This window comes from Temnothorax curvispinosus, unplaced genomic scaffold (genome assembly GCF_003070985.1).
Source record: "Temnothorax curvispinosus isolate PA1 unplaced genomic scaffold, ASM307098v1 QBEX01014930.1, whole genome shotgun sequence".
Classification (NCBI taxonomy): Eukaryota; Metazoa; Arthropoda; class Insecta; order Hymenoptera; family Formicidae; genus Temnothorax; species Temnothorax curvispinosus.
In genome coordinates, this window is record NW_020224710.1 from 99,122 (window position 1) to 119,257 (window position 20,136).

General features: G+C 31.5%; 1 protein-coding gene across 3 annotated transcripts in view; it reads right to left on the bottom strand.

Moving 5' to 3' along the window:
- The window catches only part of LOC112465156 (growth hormone secretagogue receptor type 1-like), a 48,725-nt gene that overhangs the window by 10,360 nt on the left and 18,229 nt on the right, over window positions 1–20,136 (bottom strand). For all 3 annotated transcript variants that reach the window (XM_025032576.1, XM_025032577.1, XM_025032578.1), the window contains 2 exons: window positions 6,151–6,259; window positions 5,922–5,993 (listed from right to left, as the gene is read on the bottom strand). In XM_025032576.1, the coding sequence (XP_024888344.1) occupies window positions 5,922–5,993; window positions 6,151–6,259 (181 nt within the window). The remainder of the gene's footprint in view (window positions 1–5,921; window positions 5,994–6,150; window positions 6,260–20,136) is intronic.

The window sequence follows — 20,136 nt, forward strand, 5'->3', positions numbered from 1 at the left end:
ATACCATTAAATGAACTTTTCCACTACAAATTTTGTCGCCAATCTGGAATTAATTTTTCAATGAAAACAGTAACTCCTAGTTTTCAAATAATTAATGAAAAAGAGCTCCTGGTTAATTAAGCTTGGCAAATGACAAAATTAGGTGGTAAACTTAATTCCTGCCGTTTTTTTGTCTCCAAAATTGATTTGTTTTTAAGGGAAGATGAATGAACCTTAATCAAAGTAATTTCCTCCATTTTCTACTACTTTTTCCCATCTCTTCGGCAACAGGGAAATCCCACGACGCGCGACGGTAGAACGCAGTGTCTTTCGAGGCAATCTATTCATCTATCCATTTTTAGACTTCTTCGTCAATTAACTTTGAGCGGAAAAATGTTCGAATTGATCAAAGTAGTCGTGGTTAATGGCCTGATAGTCCAAAAATAACTCTATATATCTATAGGGAGAAGAACCAGAGCAATAAAATGTTAAATAAGCAAAGCTCTCAATTCTCTTTCTCCCTTTCTCTCTCGCATTCGCGGGTTAATCCTCTGGATTGTTTACGATACAATTTTAGTAATATTACGACGTTTGCTTAGGGCACGCAGCCCACTGTTAAAAGCGGCTATAAACTTAAGTTCTTAGCGATCGACTGAAAAAAGTTGATCCACGTGTAACGCGTACATGACATATACAGACTCAGCTGCGAGAACTGGTTTACGAGCGATATCACTTTTATGATGCGTGTGCGCGTCCTACCGCAACGTGTAATACCGGGGTGAAATGCGAACGTGATAGTGGCACATATACCGGCTGAACTTTATGAAGCAAAAATCGAATCCGTCCATCCTCTTTCGGGTGCCCACATCTATCGCATATGGAGTGAAAATCGAATCCGCCTATCCTCTTTCGGGTGTCTTTCTATCGCGCTTTAAAAAAAAAAAAAATAAATTCACAGTTATTTGTGAAAATTTATTTGGCACTGCAAGTAAATCCATCTGCAAGTTAATTTAAAATATACCTGAACTATTTTTTTAATGCAAAATTTCTATTTCCTATCAACTTCTATATTTTATATATTGTTTATAAATCGTTCTTTTTAAAAAGAAAGTTTTGAAACGTTTTTTGAAAAGAAGAAAGCATGTTAAATAGAATCATCATTGTATTTTAATTATGAAAAATTTACATTACAAATAAAAATGTATTAATTTCAAATTTATTTTTTATAGCAAGTTTTTTATTTTTGCAATTTAACGCGCGCGCGCGCAATACCGTATACTTTTAATAAGTCAATTGCTACTTTAATTGGAACTTTAATTCTATGTTTAAGATTTGAAATATTATATAAGATGCGTTAAAAATTTGATAAACAATTATACCGACATCTGTAGAATTTTTGATGGCCATCTTGCTTTAAAAAAACCAACATTAGCTATTAATTAATTGTTTAGTTATTGTTTAATAATATTCTAACTTGCAGAAAATATTTAGAATAAAGTTCTGAAAGAAATTTGCACCGACGCTGCTTCTATTAAACACAAAAGGTTACACGTTGCCAAGAAGGAGTCGTTGTGACAAGAAGCTGTCATTGCGGCATGGAAGTTTTCGCTTTACATATTACCGCGAACATATGCTCAAGACATGCATTATGCATGACACGTGTTCGAATAACGACATACGTCATCCACACATTTTCATAAGAAATATTTACACGTGATACTTTCCTTATGCTCGATAGTCTGCAATCTTACAAAAGTGTGGACACGTATCTGCTTTCATCACGAAGCATTTCAGCATAAGGGAAAAATGTGTTTGCCTGGAGTTTACCGAGCAAAAGCTACGCTTGCCCGTCTCTTTTTCTCTTTCCTCATTCTTTTGGCTGAAGTGCATTCCGAGCGAAAGCACGTGACGAGTATGCAACCGATATCACGAAACTGATGGTTTCAAAGCCCTACAGAGGACTATATGAAATACTTTTGCCTTGTATATAAATATTGTTATTTATCAAGAATGTATGATTCATGTATTCATCTAACAATCACGCGATAGTTAAAAATTTTTCTTATTTTGTAGGTATCAAAATTAAATTTTATTTAAAATTACATAACGCGTGTTTGTGTGTGTGTGTGTGTCAAAATTAATTTAAAGTTAAATAAAAAAATAGATATAAAAATAATTATAGTAAAACAAGATCTTGTTATTAATTATTTATCGGCACTTCTGACGTTTAATTTATCAAAAGCCTTTAATTATCAAGACTAACTAAAGCTATTTACGTCCTTTAAGATGTAACACGGTTTTCAGGGAGTACATGGCGGCTTAATTAAGATCTTGTTCTTACCAGACGTAAGATCGACATTTCTGGTTGTTCGATCAACACCTCTTCCGTACGTTGCTCCGCATATTCTCCGCGTGATTATTTACGCATATTAGCCATATTCACACGCGGGAAAGACATAATAATCGCGTACATTTTACGCGACGGATATCAAGTGGCACCCTCCTTGAATAAACTTGGCGGGGATCCCTTTTATGAGGGAAATTGCGACAAGGACACAATCGAGCACTCGCGGATATTGGTGAATTCGTTCATTCATAGCGCTGGTTTAAATGCGTTGATCCGAGATAAAAGCCTGCCGGCGAGCAAGGCCGTATGTTTCTGCTCCATTGATTTTTCTTTTTTATGATATAACGGTACCGTTCATCCCTACAGTGCATTTTTTCCTACATGCTGGAGTATTGGTATTTCGATAAGCCCGGACTTTAATTTTCGCGTCTGACACGTTAGACTTTGATGTTCTTATAAGAAATTTTAATACTCCAGTACCTCGACAGTTTAAAGTCCGCGTAAATATCGTGTAAACCCGCTGCTCTGAATTTATTGTCGCATTTTACAACGTATTTTATGAGTTGAGTGCATGATACGGCCACATATGTAAAGAACACGTAAAGAAGTGTTACTTTGATGGGGTTCACATTATTGTTGCCGGATTGCTGTATAGGATACAATAAGCTTCTCCGTAATGTCCGCAATTGTGGTTGATTCGACTCGAAAGAACGAAAGAATTTTTTAAGAGTTCCGGGAGAAGCGTGACTCCTAGTGGAATATTCTTGTATATATACGCAGCAATTCTTGCGCGTGATATGCACGCCTCGCGTAACTTGCCCTATGTGTCAATATGCGCATGCATCTTGGATCACAGAGTAAAAGGATTCAATTACGTTGCTCAATGTCTTTATATTCTCCACAATTCAGCAGACTCTACAAGGAATTTCTAACGTCTATTTAGAACCACGAAGTTTCTGCGCATGACATGTATTCTCGAGTATAATACGAGCGAAATATGTTGTTTTGTACAATGCCGCTCGTTAACTTTGCCATTGAGAACAAGCACGCAACGGCAAATTGGGATCCTTTGATGTTGTCGTCTCGTTGTCGAAACGTCTCGTTTGAGCTATATTCATAATTCTTCAACGGACTAAGATATAGCTTGATATAGAATATTCATCTTTCTATTCGTTTTTCGGATTAAAGGCTAAACAAAATATAAAATGTAACGTAATAAATTGCTTACAAAAAATTATATCGTTTCGTTGTTCTACAAAAAACCGTTGAAAACGTTGAAAAAATATGTTATCTTACGCACATTGAACGCATTAACGAGACATTTTAAAGACGATATTTCCTATCTCTTTAGAATTTATTTAAATGTTCGAATGTAAATTAAAATCGTTGCTTTGCAAATATTAATTATATAATATTAATTGTACTTAAATACTATATAATAATACGTTAAAGATATATTTAATTTTTATATTTTCAAACAATTGATTGCACAATCAGACGTTGAAAAATAAATATAACGGCTCAAATTTGAAGAATTAATAGACTCCCTAAAACTAGTTCTCTCTTCTTGCAGGACAGAGTCAGCTGTTTGTTAAATCAACATCTCTTATCGCTAAGACATACATCTGCGTAGGACGAATATGACAAATCTCTGTAATTCATCGCTAAGCTAAGCTAAGCTGACGTATACTAAATCCTGCTTTTCCGTTTCCTGTACACGTTTGATATATTAATAGGTTTAAATGGAGATGTCTAATATTTTAATATTTTATGTATAATATATTCTAATATTTATATATATGTTCAAAATTTCTTCGATTAATTTAAACTTTAAATCTTAAATCAGATTATCGAGGACCTAAAAGAATATTTAAATAATTCAAAGCTGAATTCTAAAATAGTAATATAAAGTTAGATAACATATTATAAAAAGGGAAACAAGAGTTGTTGATTTCTGTTTGCAATGAACTAAGTACTTTTTGAATTATTTTTAAGTTCTAGATCGTTTTAACAGTTAAATATCTTCGGATGATCGATCAAGCAGTTTGACCGCTCGTTCCATTCCAAATGTATATGTGTACGAAATACTCGAACTCGAAACACGAGCGTTTCTACTTCGAGCTATTCGAACAATTTGACCACAAGATTCCCTCAAATCTATATCTGAACCCTAATTTTTATTAGACATATTTGTTTCTCTATGTCATAAAAAAAATCTAAACACGGAAAATTGCCAAAAGAGTCATAAAATTTAAAACTATTAGGTGCAACATAACTTTACACAAAGCTATTTTGAAAATAAAAATACATCAAGTGGATTCAAATGGAATAATGGAGTTAAGGGAGCAGCTTGTCACACTACAGCTCGACGCAGGCGACATGTGTGTTCTTGCATTCGGATGAATGCAGCTTGTGTCAACCGTTGCTTCACTCATGCAATATGACATGCATCACAATGCATCGTAATTAGCAATTTTATAGAAACGAAAGGAGACACGTGTACAAAGCGCTATGTCACGTACTCGTGCTATGAAGACATATTGTCGTCAAAAACTGATTTTCAACCATTCCCTTGCTTGGATCGTACTACACGTGTATTAGATATTCCAGATTTTCCAACTTTAATTTTAACAAAAAGTTCTACTACTTTATAGTCGTACTTCATCACTCTCTTCATCCATTAAAACTGGAGCATTAATTAATAATAAAAATGAGAGCTTAAATAATTAAATGTCAAAATTCTTTTACATAAATAATAAATGGAAAATCCTGTACATATTTCTCACAAAAATAAATTGATAAAGTAAGTTGATTCTTAACTTGCAACAGCTTACCCAAACTTTAGATTACCTATATTCGATTCTAAAGTAATTTTTTCGGAATTTTTTACAGTTTTTTAGTTCTCAAATTTATACCAAATTAGTAATTAATTTAAAAATATACGGATACAGTTCGATAAGCTTTTAATGACTAGTTACGAAAATCGTACAATATATAGGCGACATACGAAAATATCCGAGAAAGCAAAAGGAAAACAATATTATAAAGTTCAATTTAGAAAAGACCAAATTCCATGGTCGAAACGTGACGATTAATCCGACCAAAACCAATGGTCGAATTGTCACATTGCCAAATGTTGTTGATTGAAAATAGAGTTTTTAATATTATGAAGTATTGTCATTTTTCGAGAAATATAAAGAATGTTATTCAAAGAATGTAAAATACAAAATCGTAATTTTTAGATAAACCTTATTTCCACCTTTCCTTAATATTCAATTTATCGGAATTATTTTTCCACTGTTGGAACTTATTTTGGATTATATTCGCCTAAATTGAGTTTTAATTAAGATCAAATAACCGACTCCTGCGCACGTTTTAAAACATAGTCTTTGCGAAGTTAATAAAGTGTGTAGGTGGTGCCTTCGTATTACGGTCACGTGAAGATGACGTAAAGCGGAACGTGAAGAGTCAAGTGAAAAAGCCCGTCGTCATGCGTCAACCAGAGAAAAAGTAAGGAAAAGAACAAGTAAAGAAAGGTTAGAGCATTAATAAAGCAAATTGCAGATTTTTTTAAGTTTCTTTCTCTATGTATCACCTTGTACACAGCGCCGCTGCCACCCACGCCAAGAAACAGAGAAAGGTTGCCCTTGCTTTTGTGCACACATATCTATATAACATATAAGTTGAATAGGATTAAATCAGATAAGCCTAACTCTTTATTATTCGCTTTTTACCTACTCTCTAATTTATTATATTAATATTTTATATTATATAATTATTCGCGGCTTTCTGCGATAATTCCAGGCGCAGTGTCGTATACTTACCCCGCCCTTAAAGGTTCGCAGATAGCATAGTAGCGTTCGAAACTGATGGCTAAAATTGTGAGAACCGAAGCATGAGCCACAGTCAATTCCACGAATGGAACAGCCTTACCTGTAACAGGAAATTATTCACCTTCTTCAAAACTCTTCTTTTTATTCTAAGAAATATGTGTAAAACCCTAAAATTTGTATACTCTTATTAAACTTTTAATAATAAAATAAAAATAAACAATATTTTTTTAAGCAATAAAGTGTAACGTAATAGTTAAACAAAAAAATTTCATCAAAGTTTCATTTAGCTCCGTTTTTTTTCCATTAGCTTGTTTCACTTGCCATTTGTTAACGAAAGTAGAACATGATTATAAACGTAACATGCAAAACATGAAATGGGAAACTACCAAGTTCGTGCAGTAGACTCTGATATTTTATTTTAAAACTCAGAGCACGGAATCAAATTTGCCTTAACAGAAAGTATTCGTAAAAATTATGATATTGGCCTCAAAGTTTATTTGTGATATTTAACACGTTATATATGAATGATATATCTAAAAAATAATATACAAATAATAAAAGTATCTCAGAGAAGAAAAAAAAATTAATAGTTAAAATAAAGCTTTTATTAAATACAATATCTAACTTGGATTAAATTTTGGGAAAAAAGAACCAAATAAATAAGAAATTTAGTTATTTTAAAAACTATGTAACGTGTATTAATTTAATATTAAATCAAATAGTGTAATATTATGTTGGGAAACTGAAGGCTTGACTTCTTCTTCGATATCGGTCGACGCTTTGCATCGTTGGGAAAGAACATTCGAGGGACAGTTTTTCCGATGTGTTCACATGCCGATAAAAAAAAAAAACAACGTTTTCGTGGATGCGTGATTTATAATTCCCGAAAGGGATCTCGCCTGAGAAAACACGGTGCCGCAATAAACTGCTACGACACTCTAGACACTATCATTCTCCGGCGCACATCTATTCCTTCATTTATCCGGTGACCACCTGCTTGAACACAATAAAATCGTTTGTCATGTTGACATTCTTTCTCAAGATAAAATAGCAAATTGACTTTCTCTTGACCGATTTCGGCTTCCTAACAATATAGAATAGAAGCAGATATAGAACCTTTGATAATAGAACTCCATTATCCTGATATAACCCTATATAAACACTCTGCTATTAGAAAGCTCTGTGTTGCTTAAATAGAATATCTCCTCGTACAATTTCTCGCCCCTTATTGAAGTAAGAATATTTCGTGCTATCTTCCTGAAGATGTGTGTTTGTGTGTGTGTTCCTTATTTTAGAACGTTCCTAATATTAAATTTAAAATGTAGAGGCACAAAAGTAACACGCGCGCGCAATTCACAAACTCGCAATTTACAACAAAAATTTCTCAACTAAAAGTCAATTATGTAAATCTCTATCTATTATTCTGCCTAAATAAAATACAGCTAGAGTGAGTTGGTCGAAAACCAATTATTCGCGGGAAAGAGATTATTCTGTTGTACAGAAATTCATTATAAATGCTTTCTCCCTAATAGTTTGAATAATGCACGTTTTATTGTAAACTCGGAGAAAATCAACTAACTGCACATATCTGCTTGATACACGCGACTCTTTGAAAGCGCTAATCTGGGCTTTAATTCGCAAATTAATAAACCGTATGCTAATTTTGACTTTTGGCATTTGTAAACTAGATCAGCTGTGTACAAACGATCACGAATATTGAACAGATGATTTATAAGCACATGATCTTACATTGGTTTTATATTTAATATGATAAATATTGCATATTAAATATTTAAGCTTCCACTTTAGCTATAAAAATGATCGACACGCAAGTGAACATGTTTATTAGGGAGAAAAGAAGTAGATAAATTGAGCGTTGATAAAAAAAGCACAAAGCTTTCAAGAAAAGTGTCAAGGAGATTATCACTTAAAAATGTGTCTATTATAAATATTAATTTATAATAAAGTCTGAACTAAGCTTCTAGATCGATTAATTATCTCGTTAAAATCACTGTGACAAATCAGAGGCAAAGGAGAAATATTGACTTATCCATTAACAACTATTAAGATATCATCTAGGTGCTTCTATAACAGTAATATTTTTAAAAGATAATGATTCTTAGATTATACTTCCAAAGTATAAAAATACAAGGTAACTAAAATAATTATAAACTAAGATATAGCGTTGAATTTCAAAAACATTTATTCGTGTAAAATCATAATAAATCTTTAACTCGCGTTCATTATTACTTCAATACAAATATTGAATGATCTAATTGTCAATTATAGAATTCAACGTGTGCAATTTTAGTATTGATGATTTAACATACATTATTTGCCAGTTTTTTAGTCAGTTTTTCATAAAGACACTTTAATATCAGAAAAAACGAATAAATTTGCTTAAATAGAAATTATCTATATTATTATTTCTTTATTTTATGGTAAGCTATTTTTTATTCCTAAATAAAATAATCATTATTATTCATTATTTGTTACTTATAAATTTGCCCAATTTTGGTATTGAGTCATTGAAATTAAAGCATAATTCAGTGCATAGTTGAGAGAACACGCTCACTCTTTTATTGCTTTTTTTTCAACACTTCGTGGCTTATAAGGAGACGTTTCAGACAAATTGCTCTAACTCCTCTGCCTTCGCAGGAGGGCAATTGAATGGGAGGGTTGGTTAGATTTTTCTTCGGAAAGCTTCGGGGAACAGCCGATCCGTCTTGCGGTAGTTCAGACTAGCTCTATATAATAAAAATGATACGTTTTGGCATTCCTTTTTCAAAGGAAAAGATGGATCCTTTGAACTTCGTGCTTTGAGCTGGTCATATGGTCTGCCAATTAAGGCTTTTTTCACTCTTTTATGGAATACCAACATACGCGGTTAATCTTTTATTTGTTCGATATGTTTCGTAATAATTTGATTCTGTTACATAGTAAATATTCAATCGGTGTTTATTTAATAAGGTATGTATTTCTTCACCATATTTTGCAATGTTAAATGCTATTATAAAAAGACAGAATGATATCAAAAGTTTCTTTTTAAACATGGAAAATAATAAAGACATCATCATACAAATATTGTAAGATGTTCACTGAAATCACATATCCATTATCCATTACCTATTTGATAGTTTTTTCTGAAAACTACGTGCAACCTTCAACATTTTGCTTCAACATTTTTACCTTCATAGTTTACTTAAGCAAAATATAGCTTTTTTCACTTTTCCAACTGTAAACTATTGTATGAGTTAGAAATGTTAAAAAAGTTTTTAATTCTCTGACTGATATCTCAATTAAAGCAGACTTCATCCTAAGTCTTTTGATGATAAAAGCGTTAACAATAAATATATAGACGCCAAAAATTCAATTTTTAAGGAAATAATATTAATTAAAAAAAATAAAATTTTATATTTAAATTGAAATAAAATTTCTTTTTTTCCTTTTATATAAATTTATAAATGTCAGATCACCTGACAATTATTTTTTTTTTAACACGCTTTTTGAAGATTTAATTCTATTACAAGGTAAACAGTGTTTACAATGAAGTGAATTGTTTTTTAATTTGATAACAAAAACGGTATATAATTTCGACGTAATAAAATCCGTGTATTTGTTAAAGAAATACGATATTTCCTTTGAATTTTCTGTGCAAAGCAAATTAGAACCGATAGTATCAATCATTATCCTCATATTGAAGTGCAGCAGGCAACAATAAATCAATTCGCTTGTTATAAATTTAAAAAAATATTTTTAAAATAAATTTTGATAGCGATATATAAGAAATATGTTATTATTAACAGTTTTTATATCTATAATAAAGTTGTTTTAAGAATATTTTATATAAAAAATAATGAATAATTATAAAAAATCAATTTTTCTACGTAATGCTTAATACATTAAAACATTTGCAGAACCACATTATAAAATTCTAAAAATTCAATTGACTAAATTATATTATTATATATTTTTTGATTAATTTATTATATACAATGTCAGATTTTCAGTAAAAATGATACTTTGCAACTTTTATCGTTCCTAGTTCCTATTAACAATAAAATTCTTAGATTAAATTTGGAATCGATTTAACTAAATTTTTTATATATTAAATTTTGAAGTTAATTAAAGCAGCTTAAGAAAATTAATTAACGTAAGAAAGAGATATTCAAAGATTTTGTTCATTGAAATTTTTCAATCGTCGATAGATATGTCATTAGATGAATATTAATATTAATAAAATCTGAAAGTAAGGAAGATTAATAAAATCTCTTAATTAAATCCGGAAAGAATAATATTCCTCCACGAGTCAATCAGATTCATTAATTGATTTCACAAAGGACGGACGGAGAGTTCTTTTATATTGATCCTCTTATTTATCTTACTGCACTATTTATTACAGAAAATCTAAAGCTGTTTATAGAAGGCAAGGTATTAAGTGACCGAGAAAGGTTTGCCTTTTTAGGTATCCATCTATGTGGAAAGCTATTTCCGCAATCGATTATCTGTGGCGCCAGCTTTCATAATTCAGCATATATGTTCTCCGCGGTTGGTTCTTATCATCGTTGCACGTTGAGCTATCCAGGGAGGCCTCTCGAGCGGAAAGCTATTTTAATCATCTTCAATCTTACATCACAAACGCAAAATACCAATCCTTTATTTGAATCCTAGGTAAAGATGCGCTTACTATACGCAGAAGAGTTGATCTATTGCGAACAAGTATATGTATATGTAATAAAATAAAAATAGTAGTATAATGGAAAAGATTCACTAACTATCCTATAAGAAATTATTCCTAATTGAAGTTATACCTTCTTTTATACATATATGTATGCATATGTCCTAAAGGATTAGTTTTACTCACAAGATCTCATCCTTTCGTGAGATGAGATAGCGGTGACGTAGTTAGACATGACAGATGATGCCTCCCCGTAGTCCTTAACCACTTCATATCTGCTATGAAGGTGCAGTGTAACATAAGGAGATCTTCAATGTTCGTTAACATGAACTACGAAACTTATTTAAACCTGCAATTTCCTGATACTTCATTCAGTCTCAGAATCTCAATATCGTGTTTACAGATTTATAACTACAATAAATGAAGGTATATATATATACTGTATAATTATTATATAAGATCTGGTTAGAATACGTCACATCGAGCAAATTATCTTTTTTATTACAAAAATTGATTTCTGATCCATTAAAGAAATATATCCGTAAATATAAAACGGTTACCATCAATCACTCAAAAAACCAGATAAAAGATGACACAGAAAGTCTCGAACATCCTACATACAATAGATAGAATGATACAATAGATAAGATGATTATTTGACAATCCTTATAAAAACGTGCGTAAGGTAGGTAATATAAATTTATTATTATATTATTTCTTCATAAAATAATTAATATTAGTCGCATATCTACTAGTCAGATCTAGTTATGTCAGTATTAACATTGTTTCGTTCCTTTTGTCGGAAATTTTTTCGTTCCCTCGTCTCGTTCGCAAGATACCATTTGCAAGCTTAGAATCGTATAGTTTCGCACCATCGTTTACGTGGCAAGAAAGTTGTTATCTATCATTCTGCGCAGGAAGGCTCCTTTTCTTTCTGCAAATGGATCTCATCGCAGGTCGATCAGAGGGACGAATTCAATGAACCAGCACATTTATTATCGTTGGTCTTATCACGTACAGAATGCCCATTTGAGCTTTTATACAACTTTTATATCGTCTTTTATATCATAAAGAAAAAAAACGTGTCTCTGAAATTATTTTATCTTTATAATTAGAACATAAAAATTTTTTTTGTCGGACATCTAAGTTACTAATAATATTTTATTATTAGGTCGTTACATATATAAAATGTTACTTTCAGAAGTTTCAGATAACTTTCGAAGAAAATATATATGTCAGTTAATTTTAAAGAAATCAATTCCAAATTTGTCAAATAATTCGTAGATTGTACGTTAGACCTGAAATATCGCGCAAATAATAAAAATCTATGCAAATTATCGTGTCTTTAATATAAAGAAAATACCAAGCTCGTATTAAACGTCTAACTAAAGTATAAATCCAGATTTCATTGCGGATAAATAATAATCGTGATACACACACATTATTCGTGATCACACCAGTAATAGAAAAGCTGCGGAAAGAAACAAAATCAATAAAAAGTAAAGAATTATTTCGATCGAAAAGGAGACGCGGGTCGAAGGAATGCGAATAAACGCAAATAGCAACGAGAGACCAAGGGTTCGCTCTCGTCTGGCGAATCTGTCTACGTCGCTCAGACCGAAAGAATACCCATACAGAATCTATCTAGCCATCGGCGCCTTTCTATCGTATTTCCTGCCACGAAGGTTAAAGAGAGAATTGGATCGAGCGGGAGAGGACATGAAGAGGTGTTATACGGGGCGTAGCATTAAATGCTCCGACGCGGTACAGGCTAAGAGCAACGGTAATTCATAGCGGGGGGTAGAAGTTTACCTACTCGTTTCAGCCCCGTAGGTTACCGTCGAGCCTGTCCAGGATTGTGGCATTGTCGCGCACAATGTGCGTATATACTACTCTCTTCCACCTTGCCCTAGCCTTGCCCCAGCGATACAGCGTTTCCTTCAAGGGCTTTGCGAGCCAAGAGGACCATGCGCGACCGTTCATTAAATCACATGCAACTGATAAGTGCGAAGGTCACCATTTTTCTCGAGTCGAATAATACTGGAGGGAAGGGAGGAATTTTCTAAACTAATCTTTAGACGCAGGTATAGTCTGAATTAAATCACGATGAAAACGATCTACATTTCTATTTCAAAATTCCCAATTCTCTTGAGAATTTTCAAACAATGTCGTTACAGTTTGAAAAATGTATGTTTTAAAGTAATTGGTATCCTAAGAATGGAATCAGATTCGCAGAATGCAATGCAGAATGCAACTCTAGAAATTGTGATCGCAACCCACGCCTGATTTGCAGCACCTTATGTGAATAATAACTCGATGAAAACAAATGAAACGCATATTTTTGCAAAAGAATGAAGAAATTAAAATATTGAGTTATCTCTTATAGCTAAAATGGAATTTCGTAGTTTTACAGAACGTGTATGTCTTGACAGGGAACTAGCACAGTTACACACTAACGCGAACATCATCGCCGTTACACCGGATGTCGTACAATTAATGCCCACGCTTCACGTAGTAACTTTTCTCGTTAACATCATATTGATTTTTACTAAAGAAGTTAAAATTCAAGAAACTTCATAACATGAAGTTATGGACACGCTATGTGTATCTTGCATATTGAGAGTTTATATTCGCGTAAAATAATTTTCCATAAATTTACATAAAGTTTATGCATTATTAGAACTAGCGATAAATAAAGATGACGTCGTTTATTCATTTTGCAGAATAAAAGTGCTTTACTTGTAAATATATGACGTTTATATATTTTTATAAATTATTATATTTTTATGAGTTTCATAAGTTAATATATTTTCAGTTTTTGCTGTACATTAAATAATTTAAACGCACCAATTGAGACAAATTATTTGTGAGGTTTTGCGGCGCGAAAGAATAATCGACTTTCGATTTACGGTCTTTTTTTGAAGTTTCAATATATTTGCAACAATAAATCATTCAGAGGAGAAATTAGTCTTTGGGGAAATCCTTTTCTCTCAAAAGCGTCAGGTCATCGAGTTTCTTTCTCAAGACACGTGTTTGTTGTCGCACGTCCTGTCGCGAGATATTACTGCGTTCGCGAATACTATATGGAAGAGCAGAATTCTCCCTGATTTTCTTACATCCTTTCTGCAAGAAATTCTTTCTGAAACGCTCACGCCCAAAAATTCGCTGAAGCTTTTCATTCAGAGAGGCAATTTTCTGAATTGCCTACTAAATTAGGATATTATTTCGTCTATATCTAATTACCAGTAAAATAACTTGATAAAAGCACGTATCAAGGCATATTTCATCTTCGCTGAGTCTATCCAATAGGTAACATATATCAATAAGCAATCAATAACCAATATACCAGTAACATATGTTACTGGCCAATCAATTTTTATTGTTATAGAATTAAGTTTGGATTACTTCTATAACTAAAAAATATGCACATATTGCTATATAACTTCTGCGAGATGTGTCTTAAATGATAAAATTGCGATTCTGGTTTGACACATTTCACGTATTTCACATTTCGTCATTGAATATTTTTCGCTAATTATTTAAGACAAATTAGTCATTTGAATGCTACCATAAAATTTCTATGTATCTTTGCACTAACAAAGAATGCGTTTTAAAAAGTTCAATACTTTTAAATTCTATTATATACCTACAAGAAGTACAATAGGTATCAAACTTAATGAATTTAATCATCAAGATTTAGTCTCTAGATGGGGACGGTAATAAAGTTTTTGCACATAGTCATGAAATTCAGGTTGGTGTGCATTGTGACGGAATTATCAGCATTTTACGCATGAGAAAATTCGCTTTTATGACCGAATTACAATTATATTCATTAGATAATGTTGTCTACGCAAAAAGAAACACACGATTTCCAGCTTTTTCGTTGGATTAAAATGATAGCTTTCATGCACTTTTTGCTGAGATAAAACCTCGTTTTTTAGCAGGATAAAATCTCGAGATGAAGTCGAGCATTATATAAAAAGAATCTGAATTTTTTCTTTATTTAATTGTCGGTGACAATAAGTAAAAATAAAACTGTGCGCATTGCAACGATTTTCTCGCGGCTTTTGTACTGAGATTTTGTATTAGGAATAGAGCCGCGAAAAATTTTATTACCGCGAGAAAATCGAGCATATAATACATATATGCGACAATTTAATTTACAATTTGACATGGAATTTGGGTGTTAATTTGTAATATACGATAACAAATTAAAATATTTCCACAAATATTAATATTTGTATCAGCTATTCTCAATGTAATATGTTTGAATCGTGAACTCCATTTACTCCAATTAAAAAAATATGCGAATGTGCTACTTTCGTTATGTGCATTCTATACATTTGTTCTTCAATATTAATAAAAAATTATATGTTTGACATTCTTTTATATCTTTCAATCTAGAAATAATTCAGATGTTCCGTCTCTAATGGATCAGCTTATATATTTTTGTGTAACATTGGTGCTGATAAACAGAAACGTACAGCATGCTGACGGTTTCAATTATCAAAGTAAACGTGTTATGAAGTCATTTTATTAAAATGCCCTCATGTGCATAATAAATGTTCGAGCCTTCAACTATGTGACTAATCCAATCCGAGTTTATTGTCGAGAGTGCACGATAACTATTAAAATAGTTCCACGCAAGTTCTGTATGTCATTATTGCAATTATTTTATGGCAGCAGAATTATTCATGTAAAGTGCATTAGAATTTACTGACAGAGATATAATATTTTGTTATATAATAAATATAGTCAGATTATAGAATCTGTTATACTCGTACGACGTAATCGGGCTATGTATGAAAAGAATAATTCAAGGACTTCGTTAAATCTGCATTTATATTCTCCACAAATTTGAGCTTTCAGATGATCAATAATGCATCGTTACATATATTGTATAACTTGTCACGTGGAATCATCTAGCTCTCTCTGTGCAATTAATACAATTATATTACGTGGACTTTTGTCACGTGATTTGCTCCACAAACATCCCTTGCAATCCGCAAAGTGACCTGCATACATATGTGCCGACAACGCTCACAATGAGCATTTCACTATTACCTATTGAAATATTGTCACAGCCAAACATCGCATATATCAAATCGTACAATAACGTAAACATTGTTCTCAAAAAGAAATTCAATAGCATATGCACATAATAATGATACGTGCTCTCTGACCAAAAGAAATTTTAGTTTTGTTCTACCTTTAGTTTTATTTTTTATTCTACCATTGTCTAAAAAAATAGTGTATTAAGCTACCAAAATCCCCCTCCCCCCCCAAGCTCGAATCGCAAATGGCAGTTTCTTCTAAATTCAATTTTATTCTATCTTTTTGATAGAAAAGGACTTGTCCAAATAGACTAAAAATTGTATATAATTTTCATATTTTAAAATATAAAAATCACATTTTACTTTATATTTATTTTAAATACGTTTCACGTATTTCTTGTAAGCGCTAATATTATGATGAAGTGATTTTACTATATATTTGCAAAACGTATGTATGATTCTAATACTTAAACTTCTAGCATTACAGCTCCAAGAATGAGCTACGATTCTATATAGCATAATAATCGAGTCGATCAATATTTTTCCAGTCTCAAAAGGAAGGTCCTTTTGCAAAGGATATGGAATAATATAACATCGGAGAAGAAAATATTATGTCCGGGAACGTAAGCGGATTTAATTTACATAATAGACGTCATCCCATTTGTCATTTAGGGTTTAACACGAGATAACTTCGGACAAGCCATATGTTTGCCACGCACAATTTTCTCGGGAATGCCAGCGGCATACAATTTGCTTTCTCCTGTGCCTCATAAAAAATCCCTTTTCAGAGAAATTTGCATTGTTTTGCTATAAGGCGATGATAACAAGTGTTCCGGTAGATCCAACGATCACTTAAATATCCCGCGCGGAAATTCGCTTATAAAAATTGACTTGAGTTACGTAACTTTATTCAAATAATTTACCATTCCCGTTGACTCTTGTAGAAGTTAATTGAATTGTTCGCATGAAAGTCTTACTGTTAGAAAATTTTATATACGTAAGACTTTGACATCCCTAAAATGTTTAAATTAAGTTTTTTAGTAGATTAAATGTTTAAAATATGTGCAAAAAATAATAGAGAAGCTTTTATTTTAAATATTCTTAAGTGGTTTTGCAGATTTCAGACTATATTTTTTAATATATTTAATATAAAGCCAGAATTATTTGTAATATGTAAGCTCTCAATTGAGGAAATATTAAAACTTTATATATATATATATATATATAAATTTCTTAATGTTTTTAACGGAATTTTTACATATACCTATTCTTTTATACCTATTCTTTTTCAATATGGACCTATAAATCTATGTTTTTTCAGATTATTTTTATAGATAATATCTTGATAAAAGAACTCTTGTAATTTTATGATATTGTAATATTATTTAAATATTTATACAATGTAAAATATTAAAAAATTACAAAATTTTATTTGCATGTGTGTGCGTGTGCGTATAAAATAACTTTTTGAAATATGTAGCGCTTTTAAATTTAATAAAAATGTCAATTCGTAAATTAAAAATAATAATCTCGCTCGACTAAGCAAACAGCTAAATAATTTAAAAACATCCAAATTTCAAGCAATTAACTCGAAGCTCGAAATTTGACCGTTTTTAAATTATTTAGCTGCCAATTTGTAATTCTCTTTTACACTTTAAAATATATACTTAGCTTCAGAATACCACGTATTTGTAGTTTATGATTTCTTGGAAGTATAAAATATCGAAACTGTTTACGTAACTTGTTAATCACAGCAAATTCAAGATTGCTAAAAGTAACACGTTATCGGAAATCGAGACTAATCCATAGTTACATAGCCATTATAGTTTCGTAATGGATGGTCGACTTTAACGCAGAGTAATTTACGAACAACTTGAACGTCATATTTCTCAAGTATGGGATTTATAATTCCTCATCTATTGGAATTTCCATTTTAAAAAGAGAGCGGCAAAAATGAAAAAGATTATATTAAGCGACGTTGAATAGAAGAGATAAATTTAACAAAAAAACGAAAAGAATTCAGTAGCCACTTAAAGCCGACGGGTTCTTTATTTTTACGAAATGAACGGAAAAAGGGAATAGTTTGCGGAAAATCGTCAGTAAACGCGCGATGATAAATGGTTAGATGATAAATGACTATTCAAACTATAGTTATGATTTATAGATCTATTATCGTTGATTTTGATGTATTTTATATAAGTATTCATTCAGAAATGTTTTTAATAGATACAAAAATGTGGATTATTCCGCGTTAAAATTTGATACTCTCGTTTGCCAAACTAATTAATAGCAATAGTAAAATAATAGCCCAATGGAGTATCTATCGATATTGTTAATATATCGATGGATACTTCACTTTGCGTTAATATTGCGAAACATTTTAAAATAAATGGTAAATATTAAATACAGACTTTTCCGAAAGTTAACGTTTCTAAATAACAATTTTGCGTTACATATATCGTAATTAATTAGTGATATTGATGGGCGCATCTGCAAATAATTCGCATATCATATATGGAATTACACGCATATGTAATATAAACATTATCTTTTTGCATTTTCTCTTTTAATTACGTCACTTTCATTAAATTCAATTCGCTATCTGCGTCGATGTTTGTATTAACATAGGAGGGTAAACGATACGATAGGGCCCGCTTAATTTGTTCATTATCTATTTGGGTTAGTACACTACACGTCGTAACTCACCGATTTCTGTAATCATTTCTTCAAACACACCGATATTATGCAAGGCAGTCCACTGAATGTCCCATTTTAGATACGCACATAGAAAATCTTAATACACACGCATATGCAATTGCTCTTTTCGATTATCTTTTCTTGATTGTGTATTGGGTTTTTATACACTCTTGTAGATGGATAATATGATTGACAATAAACTTTGTTTATTTTTCAATTTTAGTCTAATTGTATTGTATGTCCAATATCCATAAACAAATACCGAAGACAAAATATTAAAGGCGATATTAAAAGAGTATGGTGCATCGGTAAAAAATTGTGTGCGTTAAATTTATGCATGAGCAACTATATATATTAGTGTAACGCTCGTGCATCATAATTTGTGTCCTATTTATAGAACACACTTTAAATTTGTATTTTAACGTAACATCAAAACGTTGTCCTGAAGATTTATCGTCCTGCACAGTGCGAAAAAAAGTAAAGAATTAACGATGATTTACTGAAACGGCGAAAATAGTAAACAGATTTCACGTGTGTGTTAAAAAATAATATATATTCTTACTTCAGAGAACATTTTAGATTAATAAATTTTAGAAAGTGAGTGTGAGAGAGAAAAAGAAAGTGAGAGATTCAAAATAAAATATTACGCATATTTATTAATTACAAAATCCAAATATTACCATATTAATGTGCTAAAATTTTCTTCGATCATTATGTCCTGTTAGATCGATACTAACAAAGTATCGTTAACAAAATATTACTGAAATGCAATAATGGCGTAGTATCATTCGTATATTTCAATTAGAATTGTGATCAAAAGCACGAATAGAAATTACATTTTCGCGCTCAGCAAGAAGACAGCACAGAACAGACGTGGGAAAAAGGAAAAAAAATAAGAGTCCCTGCAGCACGCAAATTACGTTATATGCAGCGGAAACGAGTGTGGTGATAATGGGCTTTGGCGGCTGTCCAAATTTATCCACGAAGCAACAGACGAGAGACAAGTCGCCTGCTTTTCGCTCAGAACAGTTTGGAGAGATATTCGACAATGATTTGTCATGTTGCTCCCACGCTTGTTAACGAATATACATACATACATGTATATATATATATATATTTTATATATATATATATTATATTCAAACTTATTCAAAATTTCTCAGACTCTTAAAATTCCAAATCTTTACATCATAATCTTATAAGTTTTAACGATAAAATGCAATTTACAATTTTGATAATTTCTTTGATAAAGCACTGTTACGAAACGATAAATAAATGATTTCGTTAATTAAACATCTAAAATTTACATTTAATATTTTTTAATAGCAGCGGTAAATTTATAAAATAAAACAACATTGTTCCATTTTCTGACGCTTTCATTTGTGATAGCGCTCCATTACGCGCCTACCAGCTGTTACCCGCTATTCGGATTTATGGGTATACCTAACTGAATAGAAAAGAAGAAATCAATTACTTCCAGAAACATAAACTTCTTAAGAGGAGAAAAACACATTCTATTAATTAACCCTAAAAAAATCTAGGCCTTCG